The sequence below is a fragment of the Bison bison genome, unplaced genomic scaffold (assembly GCF_000754665.1).
Source record: "Bison bison bison isolate TAMUID 2011002044 unplaced genomic scaffold, Bison_UMD1.0 scf7180017864141, whole genome shotgun sequence".
Taxonomy (NCBI): Eukaryota; Metazoa; Chordata; class Mammalia; order Artiodactyla; family Bovidae; genus Bison; species Bison bison.
Window position 1 is genome coordinate 4,338,831 of NW_011494713.1, and position 23,741 is coordinate 4,362,571.

Consider the following 23,741-nt stretch of genomic DNA (forward strand, 5'->3'; position numbering starts at 1 on the left):
TCCCCACCCACCATGCCTTTTTTTTTTTTTTTTTAAGAATTTTGTTTATTTTTGACTGTTCTGGATCTTCGTTGCTGAGAGTGCTTTTCTCTGGTTGGGGCTACACCTCTGGTTGCCATGCATGGGCTTCTCATTGCGATGGCTTCTCTTGTTGCAGAGCACAGGCTCTAGGGCATGTAAGCTTGAGTAGTTGCGGCCCTTGGGCTCAAAAGTTGTGGCACACAGGCTTAGTTGCTCCATGACATGCGGGATCCTCCCAGATCAGGTATCAAATGTTTGTCTCCTGCATTGGCAGGCAGATTCTTTACCACTGAACCACCAGGGAAGAGCCCCCTTATGCATTTTTTAATCTGGTTATTTGTTAGTAGTAGAATTTTGTTATGTATTCGCGATGTTACTTCCTTATCAAATGTATAATATGCAGATATTCTTTGGGTTGCCTGTTTACTCTGTTCATGTCTTTTGATTCACCTGTTTAAAATCGAATTTTTTCCTCTCGCCTTTGATTCTGGGGGTCATATCTAAGAAATTATTACAAAATTCACTGTAATAAGCTTTTGCTGTATATTTTCTTCTAAGGGTTGTATAGTTTTAACTCTTGGGTTTAGTTCATTAATACACAATTTAGGATTCAATTAAGAAAAACCAAAGAGTCACTGAATAAAACTATTTCTTTTGCTTGCTTGCTGTCTTGTTTGCTGCCCTCTTGGTCATTTATCAAAAATCTTACTATTAAAAATGGTATTTAATATACCTTCAGCTTCCTTAGTAGATCCTCTTTTTGTTTTTCCTTTCATTTTATAGTAGAGGCTTATGATGCCATGGTGTTTACACTAGATGTGTTTAAAAAGATCCAGAATTTTTAAAAGTATAACCTGCCTATGTTAAGCTGAAGTATATGACAAATGTTGTACAAGCAGAATTAAATTCTTTTCTCTCCTTTGAGCTCAATAGGCATTTGTGTCATCAGGGACCTGCAGATTGCGTGTACTGGTTGGGAATGTTGGTGCTGTTAGGAGCAACGTCAGTAATGTTTGGGCAAGTGTGTAAGGGATGAAGTTAATAGAGTTATAGTTGTGTGGAACGTAAATATTATTTTTATACTTTTTTGTTTTTAAAGGATTTGGGCGTGGCAGAGGGAGAGGGGCAGGAAGATTCTCAACCCAAGGCATGGGGTAAGTCTTAGCTATCCTGTTTTTGAATTTGCTACCTTCTCTTTTTGTTATCTCTAAGGCTTTCCTTCCTCTATCCTGTACCTGATTAACCGTCCTGGTGAGTCAGATGTTTTCTATATTTAAAAAGAGAAAATACTAAAAAAATGAAATAGAACAAATGAGATTATATTGCAGTAAGCCTTAGAGTGATTTTTTAGTCCTGGGTTTATTGACATTTTGGATTGGATAATAGTTTATTGAGGTGGTGGGGTTCCCTTTACATTGTAGGATGTTTAGCAACGTCCCTGGCCTCTCCCTACTAGATCCCAGTAGCACCCCTCCTCAAGTTGTGACAGTCAAAAATTTCTCCAGACATCGCCAAATGTTCCCTGGGAGGGAGGTGCACAACCACCCCAGTTGAAAACCATTGCTTAAGAATTATGTTGGTAAATCCAGCAGTTGTCTTTGAATGGTAAGTAAATGCAATGTTTTTTTTTTTTTTTTAATGAAGAACAATCATTTTTATCTTGAATTGTAATACTGAAAGATGAATATATTATTTTTAAATAGATGGTATAGTCAGTTATTTATTCATTGTTTCTGATTATTCTTTCACTTTTTCCTGTTATCTAAAGCATTAGCTGCCACCCCCCATTATAAAAAGTATTTAAGCATCTTATAGACGCCATAGGTAGATGATAGTCAAGAAACGAAAAGTCCTTTGTTTGTCCATAGCTTCCCGGCAGTACTGTTTGGGTCACTGCCTAGAGATGGTGACTCTTGCCATCTCTTTTCTGCCTGAGCTCCCTGTGGACAAAAGAAGGATGAAAACGCAGGAAGCAAATTGGCTGGAACATTTGGACATATATGCCCAGCCTCGTAGCTTTGAAGGATTTTGTAGATTTTGTCCTCCACTTCAGAAAAAGTGCTGTTGTGATTCTTTTTGTCAGTGACACCCCAATAATGCTAAAATATTTTTTTTATAAGTTGTGAAAATTTTGGCGATGTTATTTAATTTGATTGTAGTTAGGCATCTCATGCAGGAGACCGTGGTTCAATTCCTGGCTTGGAAAGATCCCCTAGAGAAGGGATAGGCTACCCACTCCAGTTTTCTTGGGCTTCCTTGGTGGCTCAGATGGTAAAGAATCTGCAGTGTGGGAGACCTGGGTTCGATCCCTGGGTTGGGAAGATTCCCTGGAGGAGTGCGTGGCAACCCACTGCAGTGTGCTTGCCTGGAGAATCCCCATGGACAGAGGAGCCTGGCAGGCTACAGTCCATGAAGTTGCGTAGAGTTGGACATGAGCAACTAAACACAGCACAGGCATCTGAATCATGGGTATTTAGGGTTTTTATTTAAAAAGAAGCACTGAGCAAAATGTTTTCTTTTTATTTGTATCCATCTAAACAAAATGAGTCATTTATTGTAAAAGGTTCAAAGCCAATTTGGATTCTGACTTGGGAAGAAAAGACCTGTTGCCTATTTAGGTCTAGGCTTAGTTGGCATGGGGTGGGTGGGTTTTTTGTTAGAGCCTTTACCCTGCCTAGAACTATTATAGGTCTCCACGCCTGCTTTAGGATGCAGAGGACAACAATTTAGGCGAGTAGAAGCATCATACAAGAGTGTATGGAAGTCCCTAGTCAGCCTCTGCTTTTTAAAGCTCTAGATTCCAATGGCCAGAAGAATTGGCTTATGGTTAAATAGGAGAAGGAAGATGAAGTCTCTTACAGTGGTCAGGGAAGATGATATACAGTTAATTTTGTGATTATTTCATTTGCCTTTATTTTTTATTTCAAACCCAAGGACATTTAATCCTGCGGACTATTCAGATTCTCCATCTATAGATGGGTGTGGGACAAAACCAGTAGTTTGGGAAGCTGCTCAGAATGGTGCAGATGAGGGAACTGGTAAGTGTCTGTCCTCACCAGAGATGTATTTTAATTATTTGAGCTCTTAATAACCAAAGATGACATCCAAGTGTGCTGGTGGAGAAAAATGAAAAACAGGCAGCTATTCTTCCTCTGAGGCTACTCTTAGCTGGTCCTTAGCTCCAAAGTTTCTCATTTACAAAGCTTCTTGATGATAAGGTATGTGGTTTTTTTCCTCTTTTGCACTCTGAAGAAGATGCTGTAACAAACCTGTGTAAGGCAGTACAAACCCACACTCAGATCTTGGTGTCAGAGATACAGAGAATAATTTCTTAGTGGCAGACTTCAAACAAAGTATTCACTCTTCATAGTGGTGAACACAAGTATGGCCAGATTAAGAGGTTGATGGTGGTAGGTGAGTTCAGGGTAATAGTTGTTTTTGCAGGTTTTTTTGTATCCTAAAACTTTAGGGTTATTTGTTTACTGAAGTTCATAGATAAATACTTGTTAATTGGCTTATTTATTTAATAGAACTCTTTTGAATATTCCCGATAATATATGTTGATAATATATATTAATTGCTGTGATTATATTTGTAAAAACATACTTTGATACTTCATGAATTATAATCCCATATATAAAATCATAGCTCAGTAATTACCTAAAAAAGACAGTGGCACCATCACAGGAGCACGGAAAACTAGGAATCAAATATACCATGGAGAGGACCAACAAAAGTTATAAAAATGGAGTGAAAGGTTGTTGAGCTGTGAAATATGCTGGGATTCTTGGCCTGCGGAGGAGAGGAATTCAATCTGGGGCCAATGACGAGGCTTGATTGCTCAGAGCTTTTGTGTAATAAAGTTTTATTAAAGTATAAAAGAGATACAGAAAGCTTCTGACATAGACATCAGAAGGGGGCAGAAAGAGTGCCCCCCTGCTAAGTCTTTAGCCAGGTGTTTTATGTCTGTTAGAAAGTTACTAATCAGATAATAGAGACACCTCAAGGCTGATGGAGTTCCACCAGCCCCTCTCCTACAACATGCATTTTTGAGATAGGATGGCACGAGGTGTGTCATCCCCCAGCCATAAAACAATTGATATGAATACTGGTTTGTTGATCTGTATCAGCCAAAACTTAGTCTTAGGTGGAACCATTTTGAAGAAAGGCAAATTCCAGAGCAAATACATAGTTTCATTAACATAGCTTAAGAAAAACATTTCCATAAAAAATTGCATTGGTTAGCACGTTTGAGAAAAGTTAAGTTCAGGTGGAACCAGGTGTCGTCATGGCAACACAGAATTTTAAGAGAAAAAAAAGTCTTAGACTTGTTTGTTGCCTCCTGTCGCTTAAGGGAGAGAAAAACGTCTGACACTTGCAGTCTATTTCCTCTTTTTGGAGACCCCCTGGCCTTCCTGCCTGTTACCCTCTCAGTAGTTTGAAAATACTAGTAAAATTGATAAGTTTATCATGAGACTGATCAAGGAAAGCAGAAGAAACATAATTGGTTGTAGGAATGAGAAAAGGAATATTGATATTATTATAATCTATTATAATTAATATCATAGCTATTAAAATTGTCAAGATATTTTGTTGATAAATTTCTTTCCAACATTTGAAATTATAGATTAATCATATTCTTCAGCACAAATGTAAAAATTTTAAATCACAATATTGGAAAACAATTCAGTAAACTAGAAAAAGGATATATCATGGCCATGTTAAGTTTAAACTTGATATTTTAACATTTAAAAAATTAAACTACTCCTAGATACATACCGGAAAGAATGGAAGATACAGGTTCACATAAAAGCCACATATTCTTCAATGGATGAATGAGAAAGAAAAATTATCCAGATTAGTCAGATAGAAGCAGAAGTAGATCAGTAGTTGCTGATGGCTGGGAATGTTGGGAGAAATGGGGGTGGCTGCGAATGGGTTCTAGAGTTTTTTTGGAGTGATGAAAGTATTCTGGAATAGGTAGTTGTGATTGTTGTACACCTTGTGAGTAGACTGAAAACTAATCAGTCCTGTGCCTTAAAAGGGTGGATTCAAAAGTCACAGCAAACTTCACAATAATTAGTGAAGTATAGAATATCCTTTTGTAACAAGATAAAGGACCTTAACTTTTAAAAAAATATTTATTTTTAATTGAAGGATAATTGTTTTATAGTATTGTGTTGGTTTCTGCCAAACATCAACATGAATCAGCCATCAGTATGCATATATTCCCTCCCTTCAACCTCTCTCCCCATCCCAGCCCTTTAGGTTGTTACAGGGTCCCAATTTGAGTTCCCTGAGTCATTGAGCAAATTCAAGGGGCTTACTTTTTTTTTCCTTTTAAATAAAGGCAAAAGATTTAGTCAAAACTGAAGAGAAACAGGAGGATTGCCCTCATTATTTCTGAACCATTGAAATAAAGAATGAAAAAGAAAAGGATTGGAAAGGAAGGGAAAAACCTGTCATCTCTGGCACTGATACAAATAATCTATAGATAAATTAATGAAATTAGTTAGAAAGCTTTAAATGATGTAGCTAGTTCACTTAACAGGTAATATTTCTATAATCAACAGAGAAAATGGTGGGGGGGAAGTAGCTTCAAAAAACGTCAAATGCCTGTGAAGTCTAATGATATGCAAAATAAGACTTCTATCTATGCAAATGCAAAATATAAAATCTTACAGTAAAATGTAAAAATTGAGTGTCTGAAGAAACATTAATGAGCAGAAGAACTACCATTTATAGTAATACAAAAGCATGAAACTCCTTGGTCTAAATCTGACAAAGTATGTGTAAGATTTGTATGTCAAAAATTATGCAACATGAAGATAAATATCAAAGATGATCCATAAAGGAGGTGAGATAACTCAGAGGTGTTTTTGAGTTGGAAGACTCATAAATGTTATTGATATGTTACTGATACATCATTGATATTGTTATTGATACGGCATTTCTCCCCATATTGATACATAGGTTTGAACATACACGTTTGTTCAAAATCGTAGTAGGATTTTTTTGTGTCAGTTGATTCTAAACTTGATTCTGAAATTTTTATAGTAAAGTATAGGTGTGAACATAGTCCAAACAGTTTTGAAAACTAACAGCATTCAAAGACTCACACTCCATGATTTCAAGAAATTACCCTAAAGTTACAGTAATCAAGACTGTGGAATTGGAAAAAGCATAGAGATAGATCAATTACATAATAGCAAATCTAGAAATAAACCCACAGATACAATTGGTTTTGGACAGATGTTCCAAGACAATTCAATACAGCATACATTATACTGTATATTAAAAAAATAATCAAAAGTGGATAATAGCTATAGATGTGAAAGCTGAAACCACAACTTCAAAAGAAAATACTGGGGCAAATCTTAGCCACCTTGGATTAAGGAAAAATTTCTTATATAGGACATAATAAGCATGAGTCTAAAAGAAAAACATGGTTATTCAGAAGAAAGCAGAATGGAAGACCAAGGCATAGTTTAGGAGGAAATATTTATTTAAAACCTCTACTTGAAAAGGGACTTGTATTACAGAATGTATAAAGAATTCTCAGAAGTCATTAAGAAGAAAACAAGTAACCCAATGAAAATAGCAATTAAAACAACAGCAGATGAAAAAGTTGTGAAAATGGATGGTGATGATGGCTATACCACATTGTGATTACTCAATAGCAGTGAATTGTACACTTGGGAAAGGTTTGTTGTTCAGTTGCTCAGTTGTGTTCGACTTTTTGTGACCCCATGGATTATAGCACACCAGGCTTCCCTGTCCTTCAGGGTTAGTTAGCATGGTAACCCTAAAAAAGATTAGCATTAGGTAAATAGTAAATACTATTTATCACATGCACACTATTTTACCACAGTAAAAAACTGACATAGAATAGTATACACATTTTGTATCTATGGCAGTTTGTTTTGCTATTAAATTTTACTGGAATTATTTGAGGTGTAATCATCGGGAAAACTGAAGCGAGGATAACGTCTTATGAATCTGTAATTATTTCAAAATAATAAAAAAATGAGCAAAAGATTGGAACAGATGCTTCATAAAGGAAGACACATGGATTGCAATAAGCAAACAAAAATGTGCTCATCATCATTGGGGATGTCATTGGGGAAATACAAATTTACAGTGAGTGTGCATGCTAAGTAGGCTACCTCCATTCATCCACTAAAATAGCTTTGAAACTGACAGTTCCAAGTGTTAGTGAAGGTGACGGTGTAATTCGAACTTATTCCTGGTGTGAAAGCATGCATAGAGATGCTATACAGTCTTAAAATCTCAACCCTGGGTTTTTACTGAAAAGAAATGAAAACACGTCCATACTAAGACCTGCCTGTGATGTTTATAGTGGCTTTACTTAGAACCTCCACTGAGTTTTAAATTGGATGTTTGAAACAATATTGAATTAATCCATTAACTGCTACTTTTCTGTTTTCTTATTCCTCCTCCTCTTCTTCCTTTTCCTTTTGTCTTTATTTCTTCCCTCTCATCCCTCTGGTTTTCATTTAGAGTAGCAGATTCCTTCCTGGAAAACATTTAGATAAGCAAAATATGTTTGATGCAAAATACAATGAAAGATGTTATCATCTGATGGGATTCTGGCTGTTTCGCTAGAAGCCTCACAGACTGGTATTGTCTTGTTGATAACACAATGTTCTGAGTCTAGCCCATAGCTTCATAGAATCAGAAGCCTGACTTGACAGGATGATAATCAAATCCATCCGTAGGGTCAGACTCGAGATTGACCAAAAAAGAAAGACTGAAGGATAGTCAAAATGCAAATTTATAAATATACTAAAAACATACCATTTAAACAGATTGTAATGTTTTCTTTGACAAGTGGGAAGGGAACTTGGTGAACATGGGAATGAGAACAAGCATAATTGATGCAAATTGAATATTTGAGATCTGTCTGGCTGGTAAGATTCATAGTTGGGCCACAGCAGTCTGTCGTAGCATGGCTAACAGAAGTTTCTTTTTCTCTGGACACACAGCATATACTTAGCTGTGAGGCTGTCCCCTCATTGTTTAATTTACTTACTAATTTCTCTTCTGATGAATTCCTTCTGTCATCTGATGATAGTTAAAAACTTACATTTTACATTGATCCACAGAACTGGCATCAGATGCTCAAAATGTAGCTCAGAATCTATCAAACAAAAATTCTTTTGGAATCAAAGGTATGGATTTTTTAAAAAATTCCTTAGTTAATATTTTTATACAATTCTTTTCAATAATTTCCATTTTTATCAAGGCTAGCTAATAAAAATTCATCAGGTAAGTGTTTGTAAACTATTTCTACAATTTCTTGATAAAATAATCAGCTTTTGATAATGAAAGTGTTTTTCACACTGGCCTTTAGGGCAGTGCGGAGTTTGGATCATTGTTGCTCCTTTTCCTTTAAGTCTGCCTTATATGTGTTTTTGGTAGAGGACTAACATCAAGTTAAACTGAACACAAAGCATACATTTCAGATTATTGTCTTAAGCTGAAAATAAATGAATGTCATTGAATTTTTCTCATAGTTTGAGGTGAAGCTTTATAGGTCTACAATGCGGAATAAGGTCTTCCTGTAAAAATTTTAATATTCCATAGTAAGATTAGGACCTGATTCTATGGTCTTCTCTATCTAATGTCATGTAGTTTTTACAGTCTGTGTATTTAGGGTGGATCACTGCAACAGTTTCGCCCTGGCTGCTGATATGGGCATTCCTCTCTGTTGCCGGACATAACACCTTACCATGTAGGATGTCTGCCTACAACTTCATTCATTGTCTTCTGCCTGCTTTTGAATATACTCAGCTTCTCATCCTCTTCTGGATGGCTTAGTTTGTGTTTTAATTATTTTCATAATACTTCTAAAGTGGTAGGCCAGTCTCTTTACATATCATATATAAGAATGTGTGTTTTAAATTATTAATTACTGAATTGTACACTTAAAACATCTTGCCACAACTTATATTGTTTTTTTGGGGAAAAAAGACATATTCTGAACTTAAGGTTAATTTTAATATATTTTAGTTCTTTGTAATTTCTCATCACTGTTTCTCTCTTCTGGAATATCCTTTCATTATATATCTGGCTATTCAGCCTTCAGGATTTTTGCTGTGATTCATCTTCCCCATAAACTTTCCGTTAGCGTTCTAGCTTTCCTTAACTTCTGTGTCCTGCAAATTTCCAGTGTATTAATCAGATTCATGTAAATTATCATTCACATCACTCACTAAATTTTTAATGGTCTTTTCAGTGAGATATTCGATATCTAGCATCAATGCTTTATGTGTAGGCTTTTAACCCAGTATTATTTGGTTGATGACTGATGATGAAGGCGATCCTAAGAACAATTCCATCATACATTGTTTCCTGTTATAAAATCTTAGTTGCTTTGAAGGTGAAAGTTTTAGGAATGATTTTTGAGGCAAAGTGTTCCTAAATCTGCTTAGATTGAGCCTCAGTTTTTTGTAGAGTTTGCAGTCTTTGGAGTGTTGTCTCCTGTGATGAATGTGACAGCATGAATTTGGGGTAGGTGGGATGGAGGTGGTACCGAGAACACTATGTACTGACCTGCTTCAAAACTAGCCCACTTTATGAACTTTTTTAAAAATATAAATTTATTTATTTTAATTGGAGGCTAATTACTTTACAATATTGTATTGGTTTTGCCATACATTGATATGAATCTGCCACGGGTGAACATGTGTTCCCCATCCTGAACCCCCTTCCCACCTCCCTCCCCATACCATCCCTCTAGGTCATCCCAGTGAACTTTTAAAATATACATGTACTGAGACAAAAGTCTGGCAGGAAATACATTAGAAGGTTGGAGATTTATGTGTTAGTACTTAAGAAAGGCACTAGTTAGTACTTAAGAAACCATGATGATAGTGAAGTGTAGGTGGATGGCTTGCCTTGGATCCCTTTAACTTCATGTAAAGCATGCTCTAGAGATCTAAGTTCTGGTACTGATTTCCACTTAGGACTAATTGTACCTTGTGTTTTTTAGCTTAAGCTATTATATCTTTCTGCTTTTGTTTATAAAATATTTTAATTCAAAGAGATGTTTTGGGGACACAGAAGTTGATACTTGCTTTGTGACATTTCTGGAGAAATTATGGAAACCATTTAAAGATAAGTTAGCCAAAGCAGTAGATCAGATTATCATTTCAAATATTAAAACATTCCTCTATCAAGTTTTACTATTATTACAAGGGTGCATGCAATAGAGAGGGACAGAAGAGTAGGGAGTGCTTTCCTGTAATGCACGTGCCCCATGATCCACAGTGTTGGTGAGATGTGTGTGGATTTCTGTCACACCAGGGAATGTGTTCACGTTTGAAACATCTCCCTTTTTATAGACACAAAATAGCATTTTGGGGGTAATATTTTATAAGAAGTCATGTTTCATAAATCCATAGATTCTACTTTTGTTTGCAATAATCAGTCTTAAATTAGGGACATCTGTTGAAAGCCTTCCACAGAGAAGCCCTCTTAGGTTTACAGCATCAGTTTAGTTAATAGGTTACTGACATGATAAGGTAGTTAGATCTGTTCATCTGCCTTTTTTCCAGAGGTGTGCCCTTCCTCTTCCCACACACAAACCTCATTGCAGGTCAGATGCTCAATTATTTCCTCCTATTGAAGGAACTGAAACATTCACACTCCTGCTTCCTGATGGTGGTTACAGTCAGTTTCTTGGTGTGTTTCCTTTTAAAACTGTTTTATCTGGGTATGTGTTTGTACATATGTTTTAAAACAATGGGAATGGACACAGGATCACTAAGCACTAATATCAGCATATCTGAATTCATATACTTTTCTTCTTCAAAGTACTTAATTGTTTTCTATATAGATGATTATTTTGTAAGAACTGTGTGAACACATTTTCTGTTCCTACTTATCAGGGGTATAGCAACAGACTTTATGTGAACAGGACTAATGCTCAGCTTTGCTGGAGACCTGTTAGGAAATGATACAGTGGAGCTAATATAAAAAACACTTCTCTAAATCTGATAATCTGCCTGAAATGAGGGTCCAAAGCAGAGCTGCCTTATATTGAATTGTGTTCTTTTTTAAATAATGTATCATAAGGATCTCCTTGTTAAATATATTTATTTTGCTGTGCCATAGTTTCTTAAGGCAGTGGATATTAACCAAAAGCAATTTGAGACATGGCTTGTGTGTGTGTGTTTAGTACTTAGCCAAGCTGCATTTGAAAACATGACTGATTTTCTTGAGATAGGTTAAGAGCCTCATATTTCTTGGATTATAAACTATATTGCTAATGAGATACATGATATATCTTGTGCTGTACACAATGGAGAATCATTTGGAATCAGACCTTATTTGACTTTATGGTGTAAACTGTGATTGTCAACAGGGGCCTGGAAGAATTCTGTGGAAGAGTGGACAGCGGAAGACTGGACTGAAGACGTAAGTGTTTAGCATCAGATGTGACTATCTTTCTTTTGGATTCTGGTGGGAACACATGTACTTTTGAGGAAAGCTCGAGATATCTCAATTTTTTTTTTTAAGCAGATGATTTTCAGAAAGATGTTGGTGTTTCCAGATTTTTGAGAAACTTGGTTTTAAAGCATCTGTTTAAAGATGACCAGGCATTAAATAGGAGTGATGTCATTTTTTCACTATCTTTGTTTTATTTGGCCCAATAACCAGCTGATGCTTTTACCCTGGCCTGTGAATGATTATTTACTCTTTATAACCTTTTTATTGAAGGAGAGAGTCTATGTTTTAGGTCTACAGTTGAAATTAACCTCAATAAATCATTCTGGTTCTAGGGCCAAGCAATTCCCCTTTCAACTAGACTGGATCTTTTTGTATTCATTTATTCCACAGACATTTTCGAGTATACTGTACTAGCTTCTTGGTATTAGTAGTATTGATCTTTAAGTTCTGTGTTCAGCATAAGATACTCTTAACTATTTTTCTGTTTCACTCTTAAGGTCCAGAACAGAAGTATGTACATGTTAGAGTTACAGCTGACACTGGGTGGGAGAGAATAAAAGGTTTACAAGTACTGACCTTCAAAATTGCATAATATGACCCAGAGTTTTGGATTTTATTTTTCTTTTTGAGATTATCCTCCCTCCCCCCATTTGTACTTACATTTTTTTAAAAAAAGAAACAAAACTGCACTTGAGCTTTCTTTTATCACTATTTTATCTGACTTATTAGGGGAGTAAGCTGGATAGGGTTTAAGAAAGGAGAAGGATATACTGCTTTGGAACTTCAGAGACTTAGGGTTTTTTATTTACTTATCCCACATACTAACCATAAGACCTTGGGGTATGATGTCATCAGGTTTTCTGTTACCTGTAATCTGAGGAGAGTGGACGAGATGGGTGGATAATAGAGTCAGTGGAGGGATGGTACCAGTGATAAGAGGAAGTCAGAGTGAGGAACCTGTGGGTACCATACCTTATTTCAAATAGATCTGTCCTAGTTTTACATGCTTTGTGTTACTAGAATTTTTGCTAAGAGTTTGTTGGGAGGAAAAAAAGACTTCCAGAGCTAAAAGCTTTGTCTGGGGCAGCAGGCAGGATAGAAAGCCAACCAGCTATCAGAGGGTGGATGACTTGTATTCATATTCTAGCTGGGTTGACCTATTGACCTTAGATGAGGCATCTTACTTACCTTTCTGAGCCTCCTATTTTTCATCCCTGAAATGATTATCATAATAACCATCCTGCCTAACTGATGGGGTTTTTCTGTGCTTCAGGTGAGGTCGTAAGATGTAAGTCGTCTAATAAGCAGTTCAAATGCACTCACATATAGGTAGTAATACTCTGCTGTGTAGGCTGTATTGTATCACAATAGAATTACTGAAAAGAATTACAGTAGGGAATTTAGACATCTTTTTAAAAATTTTTCCCCCAAACTTTAAACTTTTTATTTTCTATTGGGGTATATAGCCAATTAACAGTATTGTGGTGGTTTCAGGTGAACAGTGAAGAGACTCAGCCATACATATACATATATCCATTCTCTCCCAAACCCCCTTCCCATCCAGGCTAGGATGTATCACTGAGTAGAGTTCCATGTGCTATAAAATAGTGGACATCTTCTTTTCCAGAAAATACCAAAATTACTTAAAAGTTTCTGACATTTACAAAGTAATAGTGATTGAATGGTGAGTAATCTAAAACGCAGACCCCGAGTTCCTTCTAGAGCTTAGGAGGAGAAAACAGTGCAAATTTTCTGTTCTCTAGCGGATTAGATAGGATTTCAGTGATAAATGTATAATAGTTCTTATTTACCTTGAACTTAATATTGTATATTTTAAGGCTTTAGATCATCTGTTACTACTTTTAATGAATTACTCCTTAATTGCTTCTCTCTGTCTTAATTTAGTTCATAAGATTCTTTGAGGCAAAAATAGATTCCTTGGAATTCTTAAGATACTATCTTGAAAGAGAGTGCAGTGCATAGTATAAGCCTTTCTTGTTGAAACAGTATAATGAATTCAGCACTTTTTGTTTTTATGGAAAGTGAACACCTAACTGTTTACTCTGCCCCTACCTTAATATTAATGTCTGAGGAAGTCTGATTTTAAGTCTGAGACACTTAGCATTGTTAAGAATAGCATTTTCATTAGTTTTCAACATTGTCATTACATCAACAGTATTAACCTTTACAAGACCGTGCCCCATTTTGAAAATATAAGTCTGCCTTTCAGCAGTGTCAGTTGAGGTTTCAAGAAATTGTATTCTGTGTGCCTTAAAACAACATGCATGAATCTCAAAATGATTATGTTCAGTGGAAAAAAAAATCACAAAAAAGATTGTATGTTTAAAAATTCCACTTAAAATTCCTGAAAATACAGCTTAAGCTATAATGACAGAAAACACACCCTGGTTGCCTGGGGACAAAAGTGAGTACTCAAAGAATTGATTACACAGGGACAGGAGCAAACTTTTGGGGTAATAGATATTGATTTTGTGATGGAGTATATATATGACACACCTTATTCAGTTATTCGGTTTGAATATTCAGTTTATTATTTGTGTTATACCTCAATAATATTTTGATAAAAGCAGTAAGGAAATCTATGACTAGTAAATCTATTACTAATAAAATACTAAAGCCACCTGTCTTTGGGAAAAGAGAATGTCAGTAATTTACCTTTTCAAACTTTTCCTACTCCTTTTTGGTGTTTATAGTAACATTAGTGGTGGTTTTTATAGGGGTTCTCATTTAGTATAATGTGAAGTAGAATAGTGAGACTGGGACTTACACTATGATCTGACTTTACTTCACTTTCTTGTCCCTGACGTGGAATCCTTATTGTGGAATTATCCATCTAAAATTATCTTCACCTTAAGAAAATTACATGCCATGATCACTTGTTTCTTTCTTTTCCTTTAGACTGCCTTTTGGGTGAACTAGAAGAAGAGTACTGATGACTAGAAATTATCAGGAATTTGTTACATTTTTTGGTTTTATATAAAATAAGATTAAAATATTTTTAATCCTTTTGTTACAGCTTTCTGAAACAAAGGTCTTCACTTCCTCATCTGTTCCAGCAGAGAATCATGTCACACCTGGGCAAAGGTAAACGGTTTTCCCCACCTTTTTTAATTCAGAGCAGAATTAAAATTTCTGCTGTAGGAGAGTGGTTTTCTTCCTCATATCTCTTTATTTTTTACCCTTTTCTTGAATCTCTTTCTGTTTTTCTCTTTTCTGTCTAAGACTTGTTTTATCCCTTATCTGGTAAGCTGACAGAGCCTCCATAATCTCCTAATTTGTTGTGTCTGCTGTTGAATTAAAATAGCAGTTACGGGTTTCCCAGGTGGCTCAGACGATAAAGAATTGCCTGCCACTGCAGGAGACGTGAGTTCGACCCCTGGGTTGGGAAGATCCCCTGAATTAGGAAGTGGCAACCCACTCCAGTATTCTTGCCTGGAGAATTCCATGGACAGAGGAGCCTGGCGGGCTACAATCCAGGAGGGTTGCAGAGAGTCAACGTGACTGAGAATGTGGTCACACGCATGGCAGCGATAATGTTAAATCTAACAATTTGTTTTTTTTTACTTTCGTAACTATTTTTTTGACAGATAAATGTAACAGAAATCTCTTTTGGTTTCTTCATATAATGCCGTTTATTTAGATCTTAGGATAGTACAAAGTTCTCATTTTATATGGGTTCTAATAGTTTTAATCTACTAATTTCATAGATTACAGACGAGGAGGAGCTTTTGGGATGATAGAAACATTGTTAGAGTGTGTGCAGAATTGAATTATTGAAAAGTATTTGTTTACATTCTCAGTTTAACAATAACTCTAAAAACCTTTGATTATGGTTTCAAAAAGTAGTGATCTAGAAGGATGAGAGCCTTGATATATATAATACCTAAGCATTGAAGGCAGTTTTGAACCTAACATGCTCAATCTCTTGCTAAATGAGGTGGTGATAAGACTTCATTACAGGGAAATAAAAATCAAAGGTTATGTCTTATAATATATTATTTTGTGACTTGCTCAGAATTTTTCCTTAAATGGATGTATCTTCTTCATTGTATTTAGTATTTGATGAATTGCATAGCATCATTTTTATTTAAAAAATAAGTGGACCTTTTAAGGATTATTTTTCAGACAGTAGTGCTGCAGTGTTCTTCATATATATATTTCATCAATCGTTTGGAATAGAACTTCTGGTTTTTGTAGTTATGGAACTTTTGAGATGGGTCATATGTAATATAATTACCATGAATTTGTATCCCTGGAATTAGGTTATCATAAGCTAGAACATTCCTTGGGGTCCATAATACTAGATCCCATAACTGTTTCTCAGTTACGGGGACATGAGAGTGGGTAGTGCGTAAGGAGAGGAACTCAAGCCTAGGAACTTGGCTGTATATCATGAGTGAGGTTTGAATTATTTGACCTTCCAGAATCTGCCTCATTGGCATGGTGAGTTTCCGTTAGGAGAACTGCTTGGGAACTGCCCTTTAAAAGGATTTAATGGAGCAGATTACCACGTTAGGTCATTCTGTGGAGAAATTAGTAGCTCATTCTCATGTCAAGAAATATATTATCTGAAAGATCATTTCTTCCTCATGCTTTCAGGTTTTAAGGCCATGATTCTGAACTTGGAATCTCAGTCTTCCTAGGGACATTATAAGAAGTCTGATTAACAGAGTATTTGTTAATATGTTGTGCATTTTTTCCCCTAAATATTTGAGAGAAATTATGAGATTTATATAAACCTAAATATATCATGTGATAGAACACAAAACTTATAGCAATATTTATGGTAAATGTCAAAACTGCTTGAATGGTCTAGCACGGCTTTGGTCCTCATTTCTCAAAAATATGGGTTTACTTTGCTTTGGGAAAGTTTAAGAGAGACTGGTTTTAAGTAATGAAGAGGGCCAAATATTCTAAAGGAAACAAGCCAAGAAAACTGTTGAGGTGTACTCAGTTGCTCCAGGTTTTCGAATCAGTTGTCATTGTGCCATTTCCGTGGAAACATCTCAATGCACCTTTCTTTTCTCTTCTCTGCAAAGCCCTATTTGGGTCTCGGTGGCTTGGTGTGCTTTCTTGGTAGGGTAGGCATGTTGGGGGATGATTGATAATCTCCCTTTGCTGCTCTTAAACTCCAGTTTCCAAAGATTTTCCTCCCTGGGATTATTTTTAGCATGAACTTATTTATAGTGGTTCATTTCTCAAGTTTATTTTTTGGTAAGATTTGCCTCTGACTCATTCTTTCATTTGCTTTTTGTCTGCTTAGTGTTGATCTGGTAGCCTTGCTCCAGAAGCCTGTTCCTCCCAGTCAAGCCCCAGAAGTCAACTCCTTTGAAACTTCTCAACAGCAGAGCTTTGGCCAAGCCCTTGTCTTCACGAACTCTCAGCACAACAATCAGATGGCACCAGGGACTGGCAGCTCTGATGCTGTCAACTCCTATCCACCTCAGAGTTTGGTAACTCACTTTTCTCTCAGTATGGGATTTTAAGGAATGGTCCCATGAATAAATGTATTATTGAATGGCACTTGCCTTATCATTATTTTTTTGCATATAAAAATCTCTACACTAGATCTCAGTCCAGAAAACAATGATGTCATAATTTCCAAGCACATATCTGACAGTTCTGTGCAGAATTCAACCACTGAGTTTTCTGGATGAAGATAAAAAGTACTTCTTTATGATTAGAATTATGAATTAGTTCAGTCATAATCAACTTAGGGATCCTTCTAGTAAGAAGGATGATTTTTTTCCTTGGGTTTGTTTCAGAGTCTGTCTTTATACTTAAGATGTTAAATTTTCATTTGTTTTCCAGTTTACTTAAATGCTAATGTTTGTCAGCATTGGTTTGCTAATCTGCAAACAGTTATTTCTAGATCTGCCTAGGTTCTTAAATTTTTAGCATTTTGGTTTTGTTATTCCAAACAGTTGTATAGTAGAGGCCCTTAAAAATTGAATATGTTTTTATTGGAACAGCATCATCTGCTGCTGCGTATATGACTTTGGCTTTTGTAACAGTTCAGCTCCCGGGTCTTCACTAGTGATCCAGTGGTTAAGGCTCTGTGCTTCCACTGCAGAGGTGAGGGTTCAGGGAACTAAGATACCTCATACTTTGCAGCATAGACAAAAAAGAGAACTAACTTCTGTGAGAGAAAAGCTCAGGAATTGTTAGTGAAGCAAATGAAGATAGGTGATGGGAGTAAAAGAATGTAGCTGTAGAATGGTAAACTCAGGTCTCTGTCCAAGTGTGGGCTGTTCTGAGTTGCAAAACTAGAGGTTGAAAGGACTATAGACACAAATCCACAGCTTTCACTAGTGATGATACTTTGGTTCATTCTTTGTTGTGTTTAATCTGAAATCTACAGTTGAAAATGGAATTTCTTATGAATATGATCTATGATAATCACACCCCCCCACCTTGATTCAGAATTCTTTGCTGTTCCCTAAAAATTGGAGGCTTGAATATGAGAACTTCCATTGTCATCTTCTCCTCTGCATAGTCATGTCATGGCAAGTATAACTAGCTTGGGAACTTGGCATTTTTAGCGTCATTGTTGATAGCGTTTGAGAGGGTGTCACTGCTTGAAGACAGACGGACCCAAGGCAGACTCTGTTTGGAGAGGGCCCATTAATACCCCTGAGTTTGATTGAACCATCCAGTTCCTTTCCTCCATCTGCCAGTGGTACATTGATGTGATGTCCTTGCTTACTTGCTGGAATCATAGTCAGGCTACTTGAGAATGTAGATAGGACATGAGGATTTTTATTTTAACAACATCCTTCAGGCATGTTGCTTTTTGTTGTGAACAACATCTTGAGAAACCAGAGTACAGATTGTTTGTTTTGCATCTGAGAGCAGTGATTCTGAGCCCTACTATGCTTTTACTATCATTGGGAAACTTCAGTTATAATAACTAAATATGCCAGATAGTAATTAGATTAAGCCAGATTCTACACAAGACTGGTCAGGATCTTTGGCATTGGAAGTTGAGCATTTGTATGTATGTATGTGAATGCATGTGCACAAGTGTACCCGTAGGCACGTTTGTAAACTGTCCCCATTGATTGAAATGTGTAGGTGGAATTGAAGCCTTGTGGTAATAGGTATTACCTAAAGCAAGGTTTTAAGTCATTGATGCAGTGAGGTCATTGTGTTGTGAAACACACAGAAAGTGCGTTACAATTAAATTAGCTGATGCAGGATAGAGATTAGGTAAGAAAAGAAGAAGATGCCTTTTTTTGAGCAAGTAGGCTTGAGCTGGGTTTTGATGCATTTATAAGCGACTTAAGAGTGGTGTAGTGGGTGGCATGAGCACAGAGTCAGGAGCAGTGGTAAGTAATGTTATCACAGCTGTTTTAATAGAAGCAGATTCTGTGTTGGAAGTGCAGTAATTGCCCACAGCCTGAAGTTTTTTGCTCACATTGGAGAATTTGAATATCTTTAAAAACAACTGGGACAGATAGCCCATGGCTTTGGAAATTGATACCAGAAATAATTGATTCAGCTTTCTAGATCAGGCCTCTTGATGGAATGTAGATCATTTCTATTTTTAACCTTTATGGTGGTTGTGGAGTTACGTTTTGACTTAATCTTTTCAGTAATTGAATGATATTGATAAGTAAAAATGCACTTGATCCGCCACTCTTAGGTGGCTGGTCATTTGCTCTTGAAGTGTATTTGGTGTACTTAGTCATCAAAACACCTTGAAATAAACACAGCAGTGTCCAGGGCATCTGCTCAGTACACACATATATCCTTGTAATTCAGTGTCTGATTCTGGAATACAACTGTTAAGTACTGTGATGTGCCTTTAACCTTGCAGGATGATCTGATGGCTGATCTCTCTGTGACTAACCCTAGTAAAAACTTGGCAAAGTTAAAGGTGATTACCATTCCACACATTAAGAAAATACTGTATTTTGTTTTCAACCTTGTCTTTGTCATTTGATTAATGCTATTTCTACTTTAAAAAAAGTATTTTTTTTCTAAGCTTAAATGATACCACTTTTTGAATAAAAATAAGTTTATTAAAATCTAGGGAAACTATTCCTCTTCCCTCGAAGCTCTTGTATCAGAAGCAGGAAGGATTGTTAGATTTATTTAGTCAGATCTTGTTACTTGGTAATATTTTTGTGTAGTGTTTATTCAGATGAGTCATACTAATTCAGAATGTTCTAGGCTATAATTTTAAAAATCCTTGTGAAAATACAATGGCATGTAGAAATTCTGTATTGCTGAGGATTTTTGTTTTTCTTTCCCTTTAAAGTCATCCGTCCTTGGTTCAGGATTTGGAGAGCTTGCCCCTTCAAAAATGGCGAACATCACCAGCTCCCAGATTTTGGACCAGTTGAAAGCTCCGAGTTTGGGCCAGTTTACCACCACCTCAAGTTCACAGCAAAGTAGTACGAGTTCTCCTACAACCACTTCTTCTTGGGACCTCAAGCCTCCAGCCTCCCAGTCCTCAGTCCTTAGTCATTTTGGTAAGTGTGCATTTTCTATGGTGGTTTGCCCCTAGTGAGGACATGCCAAACACTGGCAGAGAAGGTTGACTTTTGGACACTAATGTGGGTTTGACCAGGCATATTTCTTTCATTTTTTTTAATTAATTTTTTTGTTGAAGGATAATTGCTTTACAGAATTTTGTTGTTTTCTGTCAAACCTCAACATGAATCAGCCATAGGTATACAAATATCTCCTCCCTCTTGAACCTCCCTCCAATCTCCTACCCCATCCCACCCCTCTAGATTGATACAGAGCCCCTGTTTGAGTTCCCTGAGACATATAGCAAATTCCCATTGGCTATCTATTGTACATATGGTAATGTAAGTTTCCACGTTACTCTTTCCATACATCTCACCCTCTCCCTATGTCCATAAGTCTATTCTCTATGTCTGTTTCTCCATTGCTGCCCTGAAAATAAATTCTTCAGTACCATTTTTCCAGATTCTGTATATATGTGTTAGAATATGATATTGTATGTTTCACTTTCTGACTCAACTTCACTCTGTATAATAGATTCTAGGTTCATCCATCTCAACAGAACTGACTCATGTGTTCCTTTTTATGGCTGAGTAATATTCCATTGTGTATATGTACCACAACTACTTTATCCATTCATCTGTTGATGGACATCTAGGTTGCTTCCATTTCCTAGCTATTGTAAATAGTGCTGCAGTGAACAGTGGGATACATGTGTCTTTTTCAGTTTTGGTTTCCTTAGGGTATATGCCTAGGAGTGGGATTGCTGGGTCATATGGTATTTTTATTCCTAGTTTTTTAAGGAATCTCTGTAAGTCTTCCATAGTGGCTGTATCCATTTATGTTCCCCACAACAGTGCAAGAGCGTTCCCTTTTCTCCATATCCTCTTCAGCATTTATTGTTTGTAGACATTTTGATGATGGCCATTCTGAACGGTGTGAGGTGATATCTCATTGTGGTTTTGATTTGCATTTCTCTCATAATGAGCCATGTTTCATGTGTCTGTTAACCATCTGTATGTCTTCTTTGGAGAAATGTCTGTTTAAGTCTTTTTTCCCCCTTTTTGATTGGGTTGTTTGTTTCTCTGGCATTGAGTTATATGAACTGCTTGTATATTTTAGAAATTAATCCTTTGTCTGTTGTTTCATTTGCTATTATTTTCTCCCATTCTGAGGGTTGTCTTTTCACCTTGCTTATAGTTTCCTTTGCTGTGCAAAAGCTTTTAAGTTTGATCAGGTCCCACTTGTTTACTTTTGTTTTTATTTCCGTTACTCTAGAAGATGGGTCATAGAGGATCTTGCTTTGATTTATATCAAGTGGTCTGCATTTGTTTTCCTCTAAGAGTTTTATAGTTCTGATCTTACATTTAGGTGTTTAATCCATTTTGAGTTTATCTTTGTGTATGGTGTAGGAGATATTCTAATTTCATTCTTTTACATGTAGCTGTCCAGTTTTCCCAGCGCCATTTATTGAAGAGGCTGTCTTTGCCCCATTGTATATTCTTGCATCCTTTGTCAAAAATAAGGTACCCATATTTGCATGGGTTTATTTCTGGGCTTTCTATCTTGTTTCCTTGGTCTGTATTTCTGTTTTTGTGCCAGTACCATACTGTCTTGATGACTGTAGCTTTGTAGTATAACCTGAAGTCAGGAAGGTTGATTCCTCCAGCTCCATTCTTTGTCAAGACTGCTTTGGCTATTTGGGGGCTTTTGTGTTTCCATATGAATTGTGAAATATTTTGTTCTAGTTCTGTGAAAAATGCCATTGGTAATTAGATAGGGGTTGCATTGAATCTGTAGATTACATTTGATAGTATAGTCATACTATCAATTTTCATAATATTGACCTTTCTACCCAGGAACATGGAATATCTATCTATCTGTTTATGTCATCTTTGATTTCTTTCATTAGTGTCTTACGATTTTCTGTGTACAGTTCTTTTGTCTCCTTAGGTAAGTTTATTTCTAGATATTTATTTTTGTTGCAATGGTGAATGGGATTGACTCTTTAATTTCTCTTTCTGATTTTTCACTGTTAATATATAGAAATGCAAGTAATTTCTGTGTATTGATTTTGTGTCCTGCAACTTTGCTAAATTCACTAATTAGTAATTTTCTGATCTTTAGGGTTTTCTATGTACAGTATCCTGTCATCTGCAAACAGTGAGTGTTCTGCCTATGTTTTCCTCAAAGAGTTTTATAGTTTCTGGCCTTACATTTAGGTCTTTAATCCATTTTACTTCTTTTCTGATCTGGATTCCTTTTATTTCTTTTTCTTCTCTGATTGCTGTAGCTAGGACTTCCAGAACTGTTTAATAATAGTGGTGAAAGTGAACAACCTTGTCTTGTTCCTTGTTCTTGATCTTAGGGGGAATGCTTTCAGCTTTTCTTCATTGAGAATAATGTTTGCTGTAGGTTTATCATATATGGCCTTTACTTGTTGAAGTAGGTTCCTTCTATGTCCATTTTTTTTGAGAGTTTTAATCATAAATGGGGTGCTGGATTTTGTCAAAGGCGTTTTCTGCATCTGTAGAGGTTAGCATATAGTTTTTATCTTTCAGTTTGTTGATACAGTGTATCACATTGTTTGATGTGCATATATTGAAGAATCCTTGCATTCCTGGAATAAACCCAACTTGATCATGGTGTATGAGCTTTTTGATGTGATATGATGAAAAGAAACTATCCTCAGTTCTTTTCATTCTTTTTACTTTATTCTGCGCTTCAGAAGTTATTTCCACCATTTTATTTTCCACCTCACTGATTCATTCTTCTGCTTCAGATATTCTGCTATTGATTCCTTCTAGAGTATTTTTAATTTCAGTAATTGTGTTGTTTGTTTGTATGTTTATTCTTTAATTCTTCTAGATCTTTGTTAATTGGTTCTTGCATTTTTCTCCATTTTGTTTTCTAGGGTTTTGATCATTTTTACTATCATTATTCTGAATTCTTTTTGAGGTAGTTTGCCTATTTCCTCTTCATTTATTTGGACTTCTATGTTTCTAGTTTGTTCCTTCATTTGTGTAGTATTTCTCTGCCTTTTCATTATTTTTTTTAACTTATGTATTTGAGGTCTCCTTTTCCCAGGCTTCAATGTTGAATTCTTTCTTCCTTTTGGTTTCTGCCCTTCTAAGTTTGATCCAGTGGTTTATGTAAGCTTTATATAGGGTGAGATTTGTGCCGAGTTTTTGTTTGTGTGTTTTTCCTCTGATGGGCAAGGCTGAGTGTTGGGTTAGTATTTTTCTTTATTTGTTGTTTAGATGAGGCATCCTGCACAGGGTGCTTTCTGGTGGTTGGGTGATGCCAAGTCTTGTATTCAAGTGGTTTCCTTTGTGTGAGTTTTCACTATTTGATATAAACTCTGGAAAATTCTGAAAGAGATGGGAATACCAGACCACCTGACCTGCCTCTTGAGAAACCTGTATGCAGGTCAGGAAGCAACAGTTAAAACTGGACATGGAACAACAGACTGGTTCCAAATAGGAAAAGGAGTACGTCAAGGCTGTATACTGTCACCCTGCTTATTTAACTTATATGCAGAGTACATCATGAGAAACGCTGGGCTGGAAGAAGCACAAGCTGGAATCAAGATTGCGGGGAGAAATATCAATAACCTCATATATGCAGATGACACCACCCTTATGGCAGAAAGTGAAGAGGAGCTAAAGAGCCTCTTGATGAAAATGAAAGAGGAGAGTGAAAAAGTTGGCTTAAAGCTGAACATTCAGAAAACTAAGATCATGGCATCT

General features: G+C 36.2%; 1 protein-coding gene across 1 annotated transcript in view; it reads left to right on the top strand.

Annotated features, from left to right (window-relative positions):
- Positions 1-23,741, top strand: part of UBAP2 (ubiquitin associated protein 2) — a 119,280-nt gene that overhangs the window by 71,152 nt on the left and 24,387 nt on the right. The window contains 7 exon segments of the mRNA XM_010840116.1: positions 1,121-1,175; positions 2,956-3,059; positions 8,148-8,213; positions 11,411-11,463; positions 14,534-14,601; positions 16,781-16,970; positions 19,781-19,994. Coding sequence (XP_010838418.1) covers positions 1,121-1,175; positions 2,956-3,059; positions 8,148-8,213; positions 11,411-11,463; positions 14,534-14,601; positions 16,781-16,970; positions 19,781-19,994 — 750 coding nt within the window.